This window comes from Bicyclus anynana, chromosome 22 (genome assembly GCF_947172395.1).
Source record: "Bicyclus anynana chromosome 22, ilBicAnyn1.1, whole genome shotgun sequence".
Lineage (NCBI taxonomy): Eukaryota > Metazoa > Arthropoda > Insecta > Lepidoptera > Nymphalidae > Bicyclus > Bicyclus anynana.
Genome location: NC_069104.1, coordinates 1,595,553 through 1,613,675, shown reverse-complemented (window position 1 = coordinate 1,613,675; position 18,123 = coordinate 1,595,553). Strand labels below are relative to the sequence as shown.

The following is an 18,123-nucleotide window of genomic DNA, read 5'->3' as shown; positions in this document are numbered from 1 at the left end:
CGATTTCTTCCAGGCAACCTTCGATTTAGGAAAACTTAAGGACATCAGCAGGTGGCGTAAAACAAAAATAACCATAGTATTAGTAATACACATACATACAAATAATTTACATCCTAATACATAAACAATATTACACAAATACCTACAATAATGAATAAAATACATATCAAAATATACTAATAAATACATTATATTGAAGAGAAATAATATATACAGATCGTCTTTACTGCACCAGATAATGAGTCTTTACGGCATTTTTAAAAATGTCCAGTGTCTTTGATTGCCGTATGTTTAAAGGGAGAGCATTCCATAACTTAACGGCTTGCACAACGAAAGAATTATTACTGAGACGGGCAGCGTGTCGTCAGGAATGTGTATTCAGCAATGAAAATCTTCGTATAGTTCCAACAAAGTGTATTATCACCAACAAAGATCGCGCTCGACTGACTACCAGACGACAAAATAATTACCGACTATGACTCAAACAGTTTTACAATTCAAAATGGTTTCTGTATCTTACAACTACTTTTTAATTATACAGTTTTACGGCTTAGTCTAACATTATGAAATTAATATCATTATAATATTTAAATTAATTATAAAATGTAAATAGTTTACTTTAATCTGAGTTTAAATAATAAAGCTAAAGATAGAATCTTTAGGTTTAGTCAAATCAGTATCTTATAAACGAAAAACTGTAATCATGACATTGAAGAATTATTATCAGCAAATAACAGACAATGTTTATAATAACATATAGATAGTTTAGTATATTTATAGTCAGTTAGATGGAACTCGTAGGCCCTCGTAACAGAATGTTTATAAAATTTCGTCTTATGCACGGGTAAACATAGAGTTAGTAATCGACACTGTCTCAGTTCAGTTGTTCATTGTTGTTGTTGCTCCAGAGCGTGCCACAGCCGGTGCAGTTGAAGAATCAAGTGAACGCGGTGGAGGTGACGCAGAAACTGGAAGCGTTGCAAATCGGGGACCATCAGGTGCGTTGACATGGCCTTTTAGGGTTCTGTAGTCAACAACAGTGTTTTAAAAAAGTAAGGTTTTCAGCCCTGTGGCGCGTCAATTCTCTTTCTACAATCGCTAACGCTAGATTAAAAATGTATGGGAATGAGAGCCGTGATAGCCCAGTGGATATGACCTCCGCCTCCGATTCCGGAGGGTGTTTTGAATCCGGTCCGGGACATGCACCTCCAACTTTTCAGTTGTGTGCATTTTCAGAAATTAAATATCAAGTGTCTCAAACGGTGACGGAAATCATCATCAGGAAACCTGCATACCAGAGAATTTTCTTAATTCTCTGCGTGTGTGAAGTCCGCCAATCCGCATTGGGCCATTCTGAGAGGAGACTCGAGCTCAGCAGTGAGCCGTATATGGGTTGATAACGACGACGACGACGAGTAGTAGTAGTAGTGGGTTGATACCTATGGGAATGAGTCCATTTACCATTCATGAGTCAAGTTGTCTCAGACCAATTATAGAAGGACCTGTATCGCACTCATAGTCACGAACAAAATTGTCTGTCATTTTCTGAGGAAAACGAGCTTAGATTTTGTATATATCTTATACTAAACTAGAAATTTATGTCCGTTTTTAACACAATTCAATTACACAAAAGGAGCTCTTTAACCGACGAACACGATTACAACTATTTAACATCGTTTCTATAGAAACAGTTTTCATAATCGCATTAGATCGTTGATCATGTACTTTGACAGAAAAGTAACGTCTAGCGAGGCAGGTCCTATAAAATAATTGGTCTGAGCAAGTTGTCGATCGGATCTGTCATGCCCATACATTTTGTTAATTTTCGAAACGTTAGCGTTTTTAGAAAGAGAGTCGACATGCCACGTGGCTAGAGGCCGAGGCTCATAATTAGGGTACACACTGTACACAAGTTGTGTGAAATGGAAAATTATTATTCCAATACAGGTCAGGGTTAAGCAGTTTATATTTTCACATATAAAGTGCTCGCCACTGTTATACCTGTATAGTTTGCTATGCCAGTCTGTCTGTCTGTCTGTGAGCTGTCATTTAACTTAAGCTACTATAGCTTGGCAATTCGTTGATGACTCTCCCATAGTATGCGGGCGACGGGGGGCGAAGGGCTGCGCGGGACAGGGACCGAAAGTGAGGTGAGGAATATCTTAGATTGCGTTGTCCCTTAATGATAATTTAATTTTTTAGGAAACAAACGAAATCAAAGAAACAGTAGAGGTTAAGTCTGAAACGAATAACGAACAGAAGGTAGAGAAAATATCGATAGACGTACAGAAGCCAGCGGAGAAGGAGACAGAGGAAACGCAGAAGCCAGCCGAGAAGGTGGTAGAAGATAAACGGGAAGAGAAGAAGGAGCCGTCGGTTGAAAAGACTGAAGAGAATGAAATGACTGGTGAGTTTAGATTCTCTTTATGCTTAATTCTCAATAGCACAACGGTTATGTGGCCTGATTTAATACTGGGAAGTCATGGGTTTTTTTGGGCCCTTGAGATTATTGTGATTTCTTTTTTAATTGCCGTGGAATTTGTAAAAAACTGAATTCTACGCGGACGAAATCGCGGGTGTCTAGTTTTTTTTTTTTTTTTTTTTTTTTATTTTGAATAAGCAAGCGCTTAGCTGCAATCATGCCTGATGGTAAGCGATGATGCAGCCTATGGTGGAACGCGCTTGTCTAGTTGTAACAAAAACTAACTTCGCTGAGTTTGTTGTGGGCTCTTCTCGGACTAAGCCGCGTTTGGAACCCTCGTAACTTTAATTTTAAGTTTTAGACTTTAATTACCACTTTTGAATCATGACATAACTTGATTTTTGAACAGTGCTTGTAAATTATGCCTCATCATTATCTCCTGTCAGCAAAATATGTCAACTCCCTCCATTCAACTATTACTTGTCAACTCATCATCCACTCCCTTTATGTACAAGTCCTCTTTCACACACTCCAGCCATCTCTTCTTTAGCCTTCCTCTCTTGTGTCCTTCCACCTGCAAATTCAACATTCTACTACTAATACGGCTTTCATCCCTCTGCATTACATGTCCATACCAAGCTAACATTTTACTCCTCAATTTTTCTGTCACTTTCAGACTTCCTCTTTTATATTAATTCCTTATTTTATCACACCACACGTCCACCTTAACATACGTATTTCGTTCGCATGCATTCTCCTACTATTCATTTCTTTTAAAGCCCAACATTTTGATTCATATAGCTAGACTGGTCTTAAGACCGTTTTGTATATTTTACCCATTGACTTCTTATAATAAAGGGACGCACAATGTAGAAAATTTCACTTAAAAACTGACCAATTTTCCTGTTTACAGTTTTAGAATTATTGGTAAAGAAAATTATATAAAGACCTTTAAATGTTGTCCAATATTCAATAAAATCCCAAATACAGAGCAAATTTAAACTTAAGGATTGAGTTCAAATGCGACTAGTTGAATTGAGTGCCAAGAATTTGGCACATATTGAGTGGGGACATTTTTTGGTCGCTGATTATGCATCCACTTTTTAATAGGAGGATGATTTTACCCATTAAGAGGCATTTGAGGATGACACCTGTCACCATTTCATCCACCCCGCATTCATTGTACTTTTCTATTAGGCTTGTAAACTAAGCCTAATCGAAATAAATGTTTTTTTTTTTTTAATTTGATTTAATATATAGCTGTATATCGTTCGCAGCGTCTATGGTGGCCCGTCGTATAACGACGGAGGTGGAGGCGAAGGCGGCGCTCGCTGAGCGAAGACGGCGCGCTAGGGAGGAGTTGGAGAGACAGGCCGAGCTGGAGAGGCAACGGTATGTGCAGCAATTATCATCATCATCATCATCATCATCATCAACAGTCAATAGACATTCCAGTGCAGGATGGGATAGGAATTGAATTGATTTGAGGTCTCCTGACACAGGCACCATCGTGCACAAAAGAAGCTCTCGATGATCATCATCATCATCATTATCAGCCAATAGACGTCCACTGCTGGACATAGGCCTCTTCCATGCACCTCCAAGCACAACAGTCTCGAGCTGCCAGCATCCAGCGGCTCCCTGCAATCCGCTTGATGTCCTCGGACCACCTAGGACACTTCGGGTTTCATTCTAGCATCTTGGGACCAATGTAGCTATTGATAAAATTTATGTTTAAAGTTTAAATAGTAAAGATTTGTTTCGTTTTGATTTGAGATTCCACCGATTGCATCAATGTCGTCGCGAGATATCTAATATCGTGACCAACACTTGTATTGCTGGATTTTTTTTCTCTCATTTATTTATTTGTCCTTTTTTTAATTTTAAACAATGTTGATTTAAAAATGAAATTTATAAAAAACTGCAAGGTAATTATTATGTACCACGGTGTACGATTTAAAAAAATAAGCCACTACCATCGGTCGTAGTGATTCATGTTTCTTTTACGCTATTATCTTATTTGATTATTTCAACAAAAGTTTCATCACTCACCACTACCACTAGTCAATTTATACCAATTGATGTAAAATAACGTTGTTGATGTCATTTCGTTAAGGCAATAGTAAGTCAAATATTTACCGAATTTATTCTATTAAATATATAAATTATATTTAATTGTAATGATATTTATGTAACAAATTTCAGATTGCAACGTGAAGCCGAAGAAGAAGCCGAGAGACAAAGACAAGAAGAAGAAAGACAGAGGCGCGAAGAAGAAGAAGCGAGAGAATTAGCGGCATTACAGAGGAGAATGGAAGAAGAGAAGCTTAGAAAGGCCATTGAGGTGAGTCATTAATAAAGCCTTCATTAATGATAGTCATTAGAATATATTTTAAAACATTATAATTTAACTTTTTTTTACTTTAGGCGCAACAGCAATTAGAAAAAGAAGAAGCTGAACGTCGCGCGAAAGAAGAAGAAGAAAGGAAATTAAAGGTTAAAGAAGAAGAAGAGAGGCGGAAGGCTGCTGATGAGGCGGAGAAGTTAAAACGAGAGGAAGCAGAGAAGGAAGAACGTGAACGGCTAGCGAGGAAGCAGCGAGTAGAAGCTATAATGGCGAGAACGCGCCTGAAGAAAGTAAGTGTTAAAATATTAGATTGAAATAGAAAAACAGCAGTAATTATTACTGTAGAAAATACTATTACTGTATTATTACTTGTTAATTATTGCTGTAGAAAGATAAATAATTTGATTGTAGTTAAATATTGAAATGTTGAAATGATTTTGATTTATTTTTCTTACAAGTTGTTAGTCAAGGTGCACCTCTTGTGTCCAATATCCTTCTTTATTTATACTAAAAATTCATAAATAGTTATTCATTTTATCATCCATTACGCTATCTTTGGACAAGTCGTTTATAGCAATTATTATTTATTTTAATCTAAAATTGTATTGTGTTAAGAATGCATAATATCTTACAGCAAGCGGAAGAAGACAAGAAACAACAAGAAATATCAGCGCAACAACAAAACACATCAGTCACAGAGAATAACACATCAGTAGATGTAACAAAGGATAGCGTAGACAGTGCAACAGCTACAACGAAAGAAAATGGCTCATCCACAACAAACAATAACACACAGTTATCTGAAGATGCAACAGTTGAAACCAAAACGGAGAAACAAGAAATTGTACATGTAAATACACAAGATGATGTGCTTCTAGTGAATTTCGCACAAGATGGTGGAAAGTCTGATGTGAATGTGTTTAGTGATGATAGTGCAAAGGATGTATTGGTGGGTAGTCTAGAGAGTGCGTCGTCGGTTAGTGACAGTGCATCGATAGTGACTGTGAGGGAGAATGTGAATGTGAATTTGCCAGTGTCGGTGGAGATCGCGGTGGATAATAGCAATGGCAATATGCAGTCTACGGATCTGTTGCAGCTTGCCCCTAGTCAGGTGAAAATTTTTTTTTTGTATGTATGTCTGTTCACTAATCTCTGTAAGCCTAAGAAATACCATGATATAGAAAAGAAATAGTCGACCAATAGCGGTCGAACCTTAAATGGCGCCGTATTTTACGTCCCATTGCAATAAAAGAGATCTGTCTGTTCACACAAATCTCTGTAGGCCTAAGAGGAAGGACAAACTATTTTAGTTGAGTACGAACAATTTTTGGATTTACTGCCCAAAAATCGTTGTTACTTGACTAAAATACTAAAGTAGTCCGAACTAGGCCTAAGGGCAACAACAAATAGTCGACCAATAGCGGCCGAACCGTAAATATCTCTACGTGCCATCGCAAAACAAGAGTGATATTTGCGGTTCGGCCGCTATTGGTAGTCAATATTCGATTTTGTTTTAACAAAATGTGATAAGATTTGCATGTGATTTGAATTGTCTGGCTTTAATTAAATATTCTATGTTGAATAGAATACAGTTGACATATTCTGACGAAGTCCCGGTTTCAGAATGAATATAATTTCCATCAGATCTGGGTAGCATTTCCGGATTCACTTTTTGCCAAAATTAAAAATTCATAAAATATTTAGCTGTTCATATTGGAATTGTGTTTAAATAACGTCTTCTTGTAAATGAAATTGTTTATTTTGCTAATACAGTATACAATTTTGACGGCCTCCGTGGCGCAGTGGATTTACAAGACTGAGGTCCTGGATTCGATTCTTGGCTGGTCTGGTTGAGGTTTTCTTAATTGATCCAGGTCTGGCTGGTGGTAGGTTTCGGCCGTGGCTAGTTACCTTACCGGCAAAGACGTACCGCCAAGCGATTTAGCGTTCCGGTACGTGTAGAATCCAAACAGGTGTAAATTTTCGTCCTCCAATTCGTTATACCTTACCGGCAAAGACGTACCGCCAAGCGATTTAGCGTTCCGGTACGTGTAGAATCCAAACAGGTGTAAATTTTCGTCCTCCAATTCGTTACAGCCCGAAGAGACGAAGAGCCAGTCGCCGGCGCCCGTCATGAACAACGGCAACGTGACTGCCGACCTGCTGGGACTGTCCCAACAACATGAGGTACATTATATGCACACTTGTCGATTCAGCCCCTGCAGCTAAGTGGCACGTCGATTCTCTTTCTACGATCGCAAACGCTTCGAAAACTAGAAAAATTTGTTGCCTGTAAAGTCGGTATACGGGCGAAAGTTTTACGTGACAACGACTTTGAGTGGTAAAATAATTTTAATGTGAATATTCATAATTTGAACCGGTGTGTATGCCTATCTCTCTCACTCTCTCTCTCTCTCTCGCTTTGTCTCTCTCGTTCTTAGGCGGGCTAACTGTGCTCGAGTGGAAGGGACGCGTGCCTTTCACTTTTTATGTCTGTCTCTCTCGCTCTTAGGCGGGCTAACCATGCCCGAGTGGAAGGGACGCGTGCCTCTCACTCGCTCTCATTGTGAGCGCATAACGTGAGCGGAGCGTAACGCAGTTTCTTGAAGTGTCACCCGGCAAACCAATTTATAAAATGTATGGGACGTTGACGTTGACGTTGTCACGTCAAAATGTATGGGAATGACAGATCTTGATCACGTGACCTGTCGATAGCAAATGCCATTAATAATTAATAATAATAATTTATTTATTCGCTTTAAACATGGGTTATACATATGGTTATGGTTAATAAAATTAAGCATACATTTCGATCCGAACTTGTTTTGCCGTTATAGGCGTGCAAAATATTTATGAAAATTCCATTCATTTCATTTTCATTCCCATACATCTTTCTAGTTTTCGAAGCGTTTGCAATCGTAGAAAGAGAATCGACGTGTCACTTGGACGTGGCTACAGGGGAGGGACCTAATAAAAAAATCTTCGCTTTAGCATGAATCGGTGAATGGAGGCAGACGGCTCTAGACTGTATACAAAATTAGATTGTATTTTATGAAATAACGTTATCATCATTAAACAGTATAAAATGATGTCACTTCAGCTGAACTTCGAGATCTTTAAAACTATTTAACGGATTTTAATACAGTTTTCAGAAATAGATGTGATTCAAGAGGAAGGTTAATGTTTTAAATAAAAAGTACAAATATATTATAGTACAGAAAATATATCAGATATTTAAAAAACGGAGGCACAGCGGTTAATTGGCGCTGGGTACGCCAAAAAGATATCCTGTAGTACTAATTCGACTCGAATTTCGAATTGAATTGAATAGCGAGTCGCAGGGATTCGCTGGATGCAGGCGGCTCAGTATCGTGATGTTTGGAAGTCCCTACAAAAGGCCTATGTCCTGCAGTGGACGTCCATCGGCTGATATGATGATGATATGATGAGTACTAATTATAATATCAGTATCTTAATAGCACCTGTGCAAAACCGGGGCGGGTCGCTAGTTAAATGTAAACATTACAGACAAAGGACAAATCGGATTATAATATATTCGCCATAACATTGTCATTAAATTTTATTCTATAAATATTACAGACAAAGGACAAACCAGACGAGCAGACGACAAAACAAGTGGACAACACGCCAATACTGGAGGCCAACAACGGGAACGCCAATGTTGGCCATATATCCGCCAATGTTGGCCACATATCCGCCAACTTCATACAAACGGAGCGAATGGCCGAGGTGACCAATAAATTGGATGACTTCGCCACGCACAACGGACACAACCATCCGCTGACGCTGCAGAATGCGATCTAACCGAACCACGGGAACGCGGGCGTAGCTGGAGGGTAGCTCGAGGTAAAGAGGAGACGGGGGTAGAAGAAAATAAAACAACACAAATGTACGACTCAGAGCCGTAAAGCTAAACAAAAGAGGTTACTGAATGTTATCGGACAGATGGTAGAATTTTAAAAATTTTACTTTTTTCTCTCGTCTCCCCTTATCACCCCCTGTCACCCGGGCGAAAGCCTAGTCGGGCCACGGCGCCGTCGTTTGGACAGTCTTTGTCGGGCCACGACCTCGTCGGTAAGCGACGTGCGACTAATTGTATACAAATGTACAGAAATGTGATGGCTTCATCTTGCGTCTCCATGATGTCTTACAGCATTTTGATGACGTCATTTAACGTATTTCGGTGTGACTACGCATGCTAATGCAGCGATACCGATGTGTTGGGTTAAATTCCCATTTCTGGTCTGGTCATTTAAGATTTTATGTTTTCTAAACTTCTTTAAGTTTGAGTTCTGTGCACCTAGTGGAAGTTTTCAATATTTTCATACTGTTACTACCGCGTTAACGTAAACGCGAATTTATATGGAATTAAAACAGTTGTGCAATAGTGCCACTAGATGGCGCTGTTTCAATTCCTTAGAAATTCGCGTTCACGTTAACGCGATCGTCACAGTATCAAACTGCCACTAGGCCCTCTAATAAGCAAATCAGACTCTACTGACAAGTAGGTTACGACTGTGGCTAGTTACCACCATAACGGAAAAGGCGTTCTGATTAGATGCTGTGTATTACTACTAATTTGCGAGATACTATCTTAGATTGAATTGTCACTTAACATCACATAAGATCTTAGTACGTTAATTTGTAAATAAATGAAAAATGCGAGCTACTTTAATTATTTTCAACAGTTTTATTTTTATAGACTAAACTAATGTTAATTAATTATTATTGTTTTTTTTTGACATGACTCCTATTGGGCCGTTAAATTACGAATGCGTTAGGCGCAAGATGAAGATGTACGTCGACTTGCTTTCAATACATTTCTTTAGAGTTGTATAGAAGAAACCCGTCGGCCACGACTATCGTGTCGCGTCGCTGATCGTATCGCAAAAGTCGTGGCCCCACGGAAAGTTCTGTCATTTTACATTTGACCCAGTGTAAGAATGTGATAATATCGGCCGGATATTGGATGCGCTTTCCTGAAGTGACGTCATATTTATTATTTTTTAAATAGATCCTAGAGACATTTTTCTGTCCGTAATGATGACATGATTATGCAATGAAATTTTTCATTATTATTATCAAAAAAGCATATTGTATGAGAAAATTTTACTTACATATTTTGTTATTTTTTGGATTACTGAATGTATTTGTAACGTAGTAGATAACGCATCCTTAGTAAATTCTCATATATTCGAAATTATTTGTGACTCATATTCGTATCCCAATATTCGACCGATCTTATGTTAAAGGGATAAGGATTATTAAGGATTGGCACTCTCAGCTTGCATATTGGCTAGGCATACTAAATATTTTTTTTAATTTGAATTGCAAATAACGTAAGTAATGAGCAATGGGGGTTTGTACGCTTATAGAAAATCTGTAAATCAAAATGAATTTATTTTATGAAAAGAAACTAAATCCAAATTTATTGAGACTGCTAGTGTTATTGGTGGGTTTATTTTTTTGCTAGATACGCTAGATCACCCTAGAAACATTTGACCAGAGAAATGGACTTAATATCCCATATGGACAATGATGTTAAATACTGTTAGATGTGTTACGAGGTCATGAAAAATCAGGCGCTCAAAAGAGGAAATTTCCACAACTCAATGTTAGTCGTGGTCAACAACGAACGTTATTTAAACAAATAATACCTAAATATCGTCTACAATGTCGAATTGTGTGTTCAGGAAGTGTAAAAACTATATATACATAAATAAATAGTGGAATAAATAATGACAAAATTGTGCATGTGTGCGCTCAGTTTTGTAGCCTATTATTCGGATCACTTTTTGCAGTGATTTTGTAAAGACGTAAACGATCTATAGTATAAAAATATCATTGGATATGGATAGTTAAAGTCGGTTACGGGGTAGGCAGTGTTTTTATGCATATATGGTACTTGACTGGTCATATTATGACAAAAACTTATTATTATATTTATAGTGAAAAACTACATGGTAAAAAGTCGCTAAGAAAATAACATGACATGAGAAAGCTTCGATCGGTTTTTATGAAAGGTGCCTTGTATATTGTCCTATTATTTAAAAAAAAAAACGGTGCTAATTAGATGATGAAATTTAATTTCAAAGCGGAAAAGTACAAAGAATGTATTTTACGACGATTATAGGTTAGGAGGCAGTCTTCAATTAATTGTATGTTGTAACATTATCACGTCCTAGCCAATATGTACGCATCGAGAAGGGTGAATGCTTTTAGTGACCTATTCGCTCAGATTGTTGTTTAATTAGTGAAATCAATAAAAAAAATGAATATTTTTGTTTTCATGTAAAAATTAAAATCAATTTACCATGTATGAAAAAATAAATTAAATTTTTGTTAGTATAAATTTTAATTTATAAAAATCTTGACAAATGGGACAAGTAATTAGAATGTTGATAAAAATCATACCTTTAAGTAATTATTATCAAAAAGTATGAATGACTATTTATTTCCATATAAAATTTCCAGACGTTGCTTATACTCGTAGATCTGGCGAATAGATCACAAAGCAAGCTTGTGTTGGCACATGAATTAATAAAATAAAAATAATATTAATAATAATTACTGCATTTATATCGCAAATCCACGATTTATGAATAAAATAATAAAAGTGTCTAGCTTTCTTTTTGTTCCGCTAAATAAATGTAAGCGAATATAAATCAATAATAAAAATATCGTTGTATGTAATGATAATAAATAATTGTCGCTTAACGTTCCTCATGTTTAATGTATGAGAGAAAAAAATAATATTTTCATAAAAAAAAAAATTAATAATAAATAATTGTTCATTGCGTAGTCGGAGTTTTAGGAAAAGAATTAATCAATTTCATTAGTCCAAGAGCCCACGACAGGATTTAAATTACAAGTTAACTCCGACTAAGTCTTTTTGAATAGATGCCTTTTCTGATACCACTAATTAAGATTAAAATAGTATGATAAATGGTAGTTTATTTCAATCCTTAGTGTAAACTTTCAAGTTATTACGTTTTCCAAATTATTTTCCAGATTTACATCTATGTGGTGTTTTTTAACTTGGAAACGTGCAGTGTAATATAGTTTTTAATGTTTAAATCATTCAATGCCATTCAATTATCATTTTTGTCGTGGTCTCTCGGACTATACGAGTTTAAATGTCATTTATAGGTTGTGTATAGGAACGCTGTGCTATGCAGTTTGTGTATTACAATAATTATTTAAATTAAGTTCTATTTATTGTGATGTTTTTTATTATTATTATTAAAATAATATTTTTTTTGGCTTTAGACATGTTTAATTTGTGATTTTCAATATGAATGTTATATAAATTATACAATAGACGGAGAACCGATTGTACACCGAAGATGTGTAAAAAGACAGACATAGATTTGTGTATAATCGAATTAAAAAACAATGATGGAATATAAAGTATGATAGCTTTGCAATAGATATAAAGAATATCTCTTTTTGTTTGTCTTTCTGAAATGCTCGGGATATATTAAAAAAAAAATCACCATGGTGCTCACACACAATGTTTGTGTAACATTATGTAACAAAAGTTATATATATAACATTTTTAGTTGTTACCAAGTTATGTCAAGTAATATAAAAAGATTTGCAATATTGTAGAAAAGTATTGCATAAAAGTGTGATTATTTTGTTATACAATTGTTGTGTATGAGCGAAGTCGAGCGAAGTCACGGACAAAATGCTAGTAAAAAGAAATTTTAGTCTTATTTTCAAAATGTACCTATGATTAATATCTGAATAAGACTTATTTAGCTTTGAAATACTTGGCAATCATAAAACTACTGTTTTTCGTAGACATTAACTAAAGAAGTGCTTATAAAGCGAGATTAGACTATGTAACATTGTAATATATTATGTGCAGCAAGTTACGTAACATGTTATATAGTCTAAGAGTCGTCGTTGAACCTCATATGCTGTTTGTCATTTTGTTTTTTAATATATTTGTCAATACTGTTCGCATCTTGAAGTGAAAAGTAAAAATTAATCAAGGAGAATAATAATTCAACCATTAAATTTTTTTAAATAACATTTTCGATACTAAAATTTATTCTTTAATTTGCTTATGAATGAATTTATAATATAATTTAATAAATAATCTATTTGTTTTTGGAATAAAATAATTATTTTACTACTTTATGATTTTAATATTTTTTGGTATTTTTACTAGATAGGTGCGAACCGTTTACTAAACAAATTTTATGTACAAAAAAAAATATTCAAGCTTCATTATATTACAATTTCGCTATGTATTATACAAAATCTTAGAGCTGAGCTGAAAGCCCGTTTGCGACGAACTAGTAACAAATAAAACCAATTAAGCGATAAACATTTAATATAGGTTATAGGGAACCCAGCCTAGCGTTTCGCTTTACAAATGTTGACTATCATACCTGTCCTTAGACCAATAGGCTAGTTGACACTTTTTTTTAAATGGTCTTAAATAGTTCATTCTCGTTCTACTAGACTAAAAAAGACGTGATTACATTACAAAATTTTAGTTTTTAAATACGAGCCAAAACGCCGACAGGCGTTTTGGCTCGTATTAACAATTAATTCGACGTTTATTACATCAAGGATGTTAGTGACGTCACAAAATGGACGACAGCGTCTTTGACGTTTGGAAAATTTAAAAAATACGTGATACTTATTTGAATTAAGTTTTAAAAGAAATTCTTAAATTTTATTAATTGATATCGATATATTTGGGACCCTTATTCCATACGAAATTAATATTGTTTATACTAAATTTGATATGAGTCAACTTCCCTTTTGGTCTGAGTACCTGTCAGATATCTGTAGATTTTCTTAGTAACTTTGTTAACTGTCAAATATTGTATGCACATTTTTGACTAGTGTCAAAAATTAGTGTCGAACTATTGCAAAGAAATTTATCGACAGCTAAAGTAGGATAGGAAGAAAACTATTAGTGTTCTTGCAGATTTGAAAAATTACTAAAAACAATAGACATTAATAAAACTGTTTTTATTCACGTGGCATAGACTGTTAACACTTCAAAAGCTAGGCTGTGGTTATGTTTAAACATGCATAAACAATTTTTGTATTATAAGTAGTTAGCATTCAAAATATTAATAATCTTAATCTGTTTCTATCAATTACAATTTTTTTGCCTCCCATTTTTTTTTGTTTCTATTTTTTTTTTGCACTAATGATTTTTGTGATTTGACGGTTGTGCACTGATCTGCCATAAAAGTTGTAAGTTGGAGAGTCGTGATAACCTAGTGGATATAACCTCTGCCTTCGATTCGGAGGACGTAGGTTCGAATCCGGTCTGAGGCATGCACCTCCAACTTTTCAGTTGTGTGCATTTTAAAATTAAATACCACGTGTCTCAAACGGTGAAGGAATAACGAAGGATGATGATGATGATGATGATGATGATGATGATGATGAAATAAATGTTAGATCTCATCTGGTGCATACTAAGTAATGCTTCAAAATTGTGTTATATGTATGTTCAAAACATAATATTCGAACTTAAAAATTAACACATTACATTTTGATGAACCTTTTATGTTTTTATACAATTCTGAAAGTTTACCTGAGTGCACTGGCGTCAATTTACTCTTCATTCAAATGTGTAAAATCTGTCAAAATGTCAATTCAACTTGAAATTATTTGCACAATTTTGACAGATTATATAATTAAGTCTAGTGTAGCTTAATCGTTTAGCCCAAATGTTTTCAATTCCTATTTATATCAAACTAGTAGTTAAAATAACAAATTAAAACTAACATTTACCGGGATTAGTGTTTTTTCCCCGACTATATTGTATATTCCATTTTTCATTATTTTTTTTCTTATATTTAATTCCATTTAAATTTCCATTGACTGACGAATAACGGCGTATATATACTCAGAGGCACAATTATCCGCCCACTTTAATATGACGCGAGTATATTAAAGTGGGCGGATAATTGTGCCTTTGAGTATATAATATAGGTGTATATGCAAGTGTTACATAAAGTTGATACAAAAATTCATAATATTTCCTTAGTAGTCAATACTTACGCTATAGTTCGCCAAAGTAAATTGCAATTGTATAACATATCAATATAAAAAAAAAACAGTTTGAGATTTAACTCAATTTTGTGTAAAACTTGATTGATAATGTATAAATTATTAATATTGGGATTAAAAAAAAACAGTAGAATGGAAATTCCCGTTTGTCAAGGGATCGATATTTCAATCGTTGTAGAGAAATGTAATTTTTTGACAGATGTCAACTGTCAAATTTATTCCACTGTTGTATCCAAACTATAAAAGCGGTTAAAAATATAACTTGCTATATTCCTTTATCAGTCCCTATATGTAATTAGTATTGATTATATTCCTTTGCTTTGTTGTAGATAACATTTTTACAATTTTTGCCAATCGTCCATTTTATATAGCGTTTTTTCCCCAATAAAATAAATCGTGTAGAAACTACAAGACGGCCTTATGAATAATTTTAACGGTTATTTTTTTCTTTTTCTAATATTATTTAGTTTTTGTATGGAATATTCAAAGGTTTCTGAACGTGAGCGATGTAATACGACGCCATTTTGGTTTTTATGAGTACTGTAGTGTACGTTTGGTTACCTATTGTGTGTAATCTATAAAGGCGTATGATTTATATACATTTGGTATAGTCAATAGTGTCATGCATATCGGATTTTATAAGTTTTTTTTTTAGAGAAACAAAATGGCGGCGTATTACGATCGGAGAACAATGAATTTAGTGTAGGGAGCCTTACATTTATCAAATTATGGTGATTTTTTCAGTATCTTTAGATGCTCTTGTTTCGTCGTATATGTAATGCGGTCTACAGACCTCCAATTTTAGCTGTACAGTCATATTGTTTAGTAGATCGACCGTGTGTATGCAAAACACAGAAGTGTACAGTTTTACAGATAAAAATTTTCAGTAGATAAAACTGTACAGTTAAATCTGAAGGCAATGCGTTAAATACTGTTAGATGTGTTACTAGGTCATGAAAAATGATGCGCTCAAAAGAGGAAATTTCCACATCTCAATGTTAGTCAACAACGAACGCTATTTAAACAAACAATACCTAAATATCGTCTACAATGTCGAGTTGTGTGTTCAGGAAGTGTAAAACATAAATGGAATTAAAGACAAAATTGTGCATGTGTGCGCTCAGTAACCGATCTATAGTATAAAATTATCATTGAAGGTCTGTAGCCCGCATAACCTTAATCATTGAAGAAGGTTTTACTTATAATACATAATATTATATAACTTGCCAAATAAAAGGCGACCAACGTGTTGACATTCTTAATTTATCCGCATTATATATGAATGCAAAATGTTTTGTGTCATATTCTTTATACAAATAAGGCTCCTTTTGCTATGTTTATTCTTTGTACCATCCATTAATAATTATTATAGCGCATGTTGAAGGCGTTTGTATGTGTGCGTAATGGCGCTGTTACGATTGTTAGCTGTCATATTATACTAAATAATAAAAACATGTATTGTATTTATATTATCACATTGAGACATGGCTTCTATGTACGTTCTATTTCTTTATTATGTTAGCAATCGATGGATTTATAAGGAGAAAGTTTTAATAAAAAATATTATGAAATTTGTTTGTGCAGTTTTATTGTATGTAACTTACGTTTTGGGTCAGCTAGGGGATTGAAGAATGCAAATGGGTATTATTTTATACTTATTTAATAAGAAATTTTGCAATATAATTATGCAAAATATCTGCAATCGATCTGAATTCATAAATTACAACTAAGATCAGCAATCGACGGCCAAGTAATTATGATGGCTAGCTCCTATATTTTTATATGGGTTTATAGGCCAACTCTTACATGGCAGCTTCTGGGTTATAGCTGGACGGATCGATTAATGCAATGCTTAGATATCGATTTGGAAAGAAATCGGTGCAGAAATAAGAAGTTTCAAAATGGCGGTCATTTTTAAAATTTTGAGATAATCTGTTTTTGCCATTCATGCAATGTCTAGATATCGATTTTGAAAGAAATCGATGCAGGAATAAGGAATTCCAAAATGGCGGCTTTTTTCAAATAATATCATAACTGTATATCAAACACAGAAAAATCGTTAAATAACCTCAAACGTGGGTACCTATTATACATAAAATATTAAATTAATGGCAATTTCTGCCAAATCACTGTAAACTGAAGAACTCGTTCCATTTTAAAGGCTAGTCTAAATTAGAAGACCAGAGTCTAAACTACGACTACAAAACATTAAGCCCTAAAATGGGACTCGAGTCTAAAAAATGGCTTGAGCCTTTTTTATGACTCGGAGTCTTTTTAAAAGGCTTTCCATTCGTCGAGCCCTAAAAAAGACTACGAGTCCTAAACATCAGGGCTAAAGGGTTCGAGTCTTTATGATCACTACGTACGATATAAAAATTATGGTTAGGAAGGTACTTTTTTTTATTTCTGTAGAAGAGAAAGTTTTTTGTGTCAAAGCCGCCCTGTAAAATTTGCCGCCCTAGACCCCAGGCTACTTAGCCGTAGCCTACTGGTAAATCCACCACTATAGGATGATGATTATGATGATGCTATTTGACCAGTGTTGCCAGTTGGATCTTATGAGAAGTTACCCGAAATATTAAAAAAAGTAACCTTTTTGTGTAAAAAGTCACCTTTTGACTACTACTACTCTTGCTTTTTGCGTTCCACAGCATGGCTAAACCACCATTTCAGCCTCTGGGGGCTAAAGTAATTTTGTTTTTTTTTTAATATCTGTCTGTTACGAATACTAGCCAAGTACTAAATTACTACAAACCGAAGGAGATTTTACTCGTAAATAGAATCATCTTAAGTAAGGCCCTGATTGTTTGCCTTTTACTTATGGGATAAGAAAAATATAATTAAAGAGCAAGGATTTAAAAAACAATAGACGTTAATTTCTTAAATTCATACTTGATTTTTTTAAGAAATTCAATGTGACTGCAACTTGCTTATTTCGCAACGTCAATTGTAACGTCTTAATTTATAGTGAGATTGACACAGAAACATCGATGAGTTCTTGAGCATTTGTCCGTATTTCTTGATTTAACGACCGTTCTGTTTTAGATATACGAAATTCTAAGTTAATTCTAAAAATTCCGAAATATCACGTAAAAGTAACCTTTTTATTAATGTAACCTAAAAGTTACCAATGCAGTCAAAAAATCACCTAAAAGGTTACAAAAGTAACCTTCTGGCAACACTGTATTTGACTGACCCACGCCACAGAAAACATTATGTGCAAGTACCCACGCCACCACGCCACGAGTTTGTACCTGTTAGATGGCATTTATGTGAACTTAAA

At 34.7% G+C, this 18,123-nt stretch overlaps 1 protein-coding gene across 8 annotated transcripts in view; it reads left to right on the top strand.

Moving 5' to 3' along the window:
- The window catches only part of LOC112043386 (calponin homology domain-containing protein DDB_G0272472), an 81,177-nt gene extending 64,762 nt beyond the window's left edge, over window positions 1-16,415 (top strand). For all 8 annotated transcript variants that reach the window (XM_052888452.1, XM_024078783.2, XM_024078785.2 and 5 more), the window contains 8 exons: window positions 909-998; window positions 2,203-2,407; window positions 3,700-3,814; window positions 4,628-4,766; window positions 4,850-5,059; window positions 5,404-5,880; window positions 6,867-6,956; window positions 8,370-16,415. In XM_052888452.1, coding sequence (XP_052744412.1) covers window positions 909-998; window positions 2,203-2,407; window positions 3,700-3,814; window positions 4,628-4,766; window positions 4,850-5,059; window positions 5,404-5,880; window positions 6,867-6,956; window positions 8,370-8,594 — 1,551 coding nt within the window. In that variant the 3' untranslated portion in view covers window positions 8,595-16,415. The remainder of the gene's footprint in view (window positions 1-908; window positions 999-2,202; window positions 2,408-3,699; window positions 3,815-4,627; window positions 4,767-4,849; window positions 5,060-5,403; window positions 5,881-6,866; window positions 6,957-8,369) is intronic.
- Window positions 16,416-18,123: the final 1,708 nt, after the last annotated feature.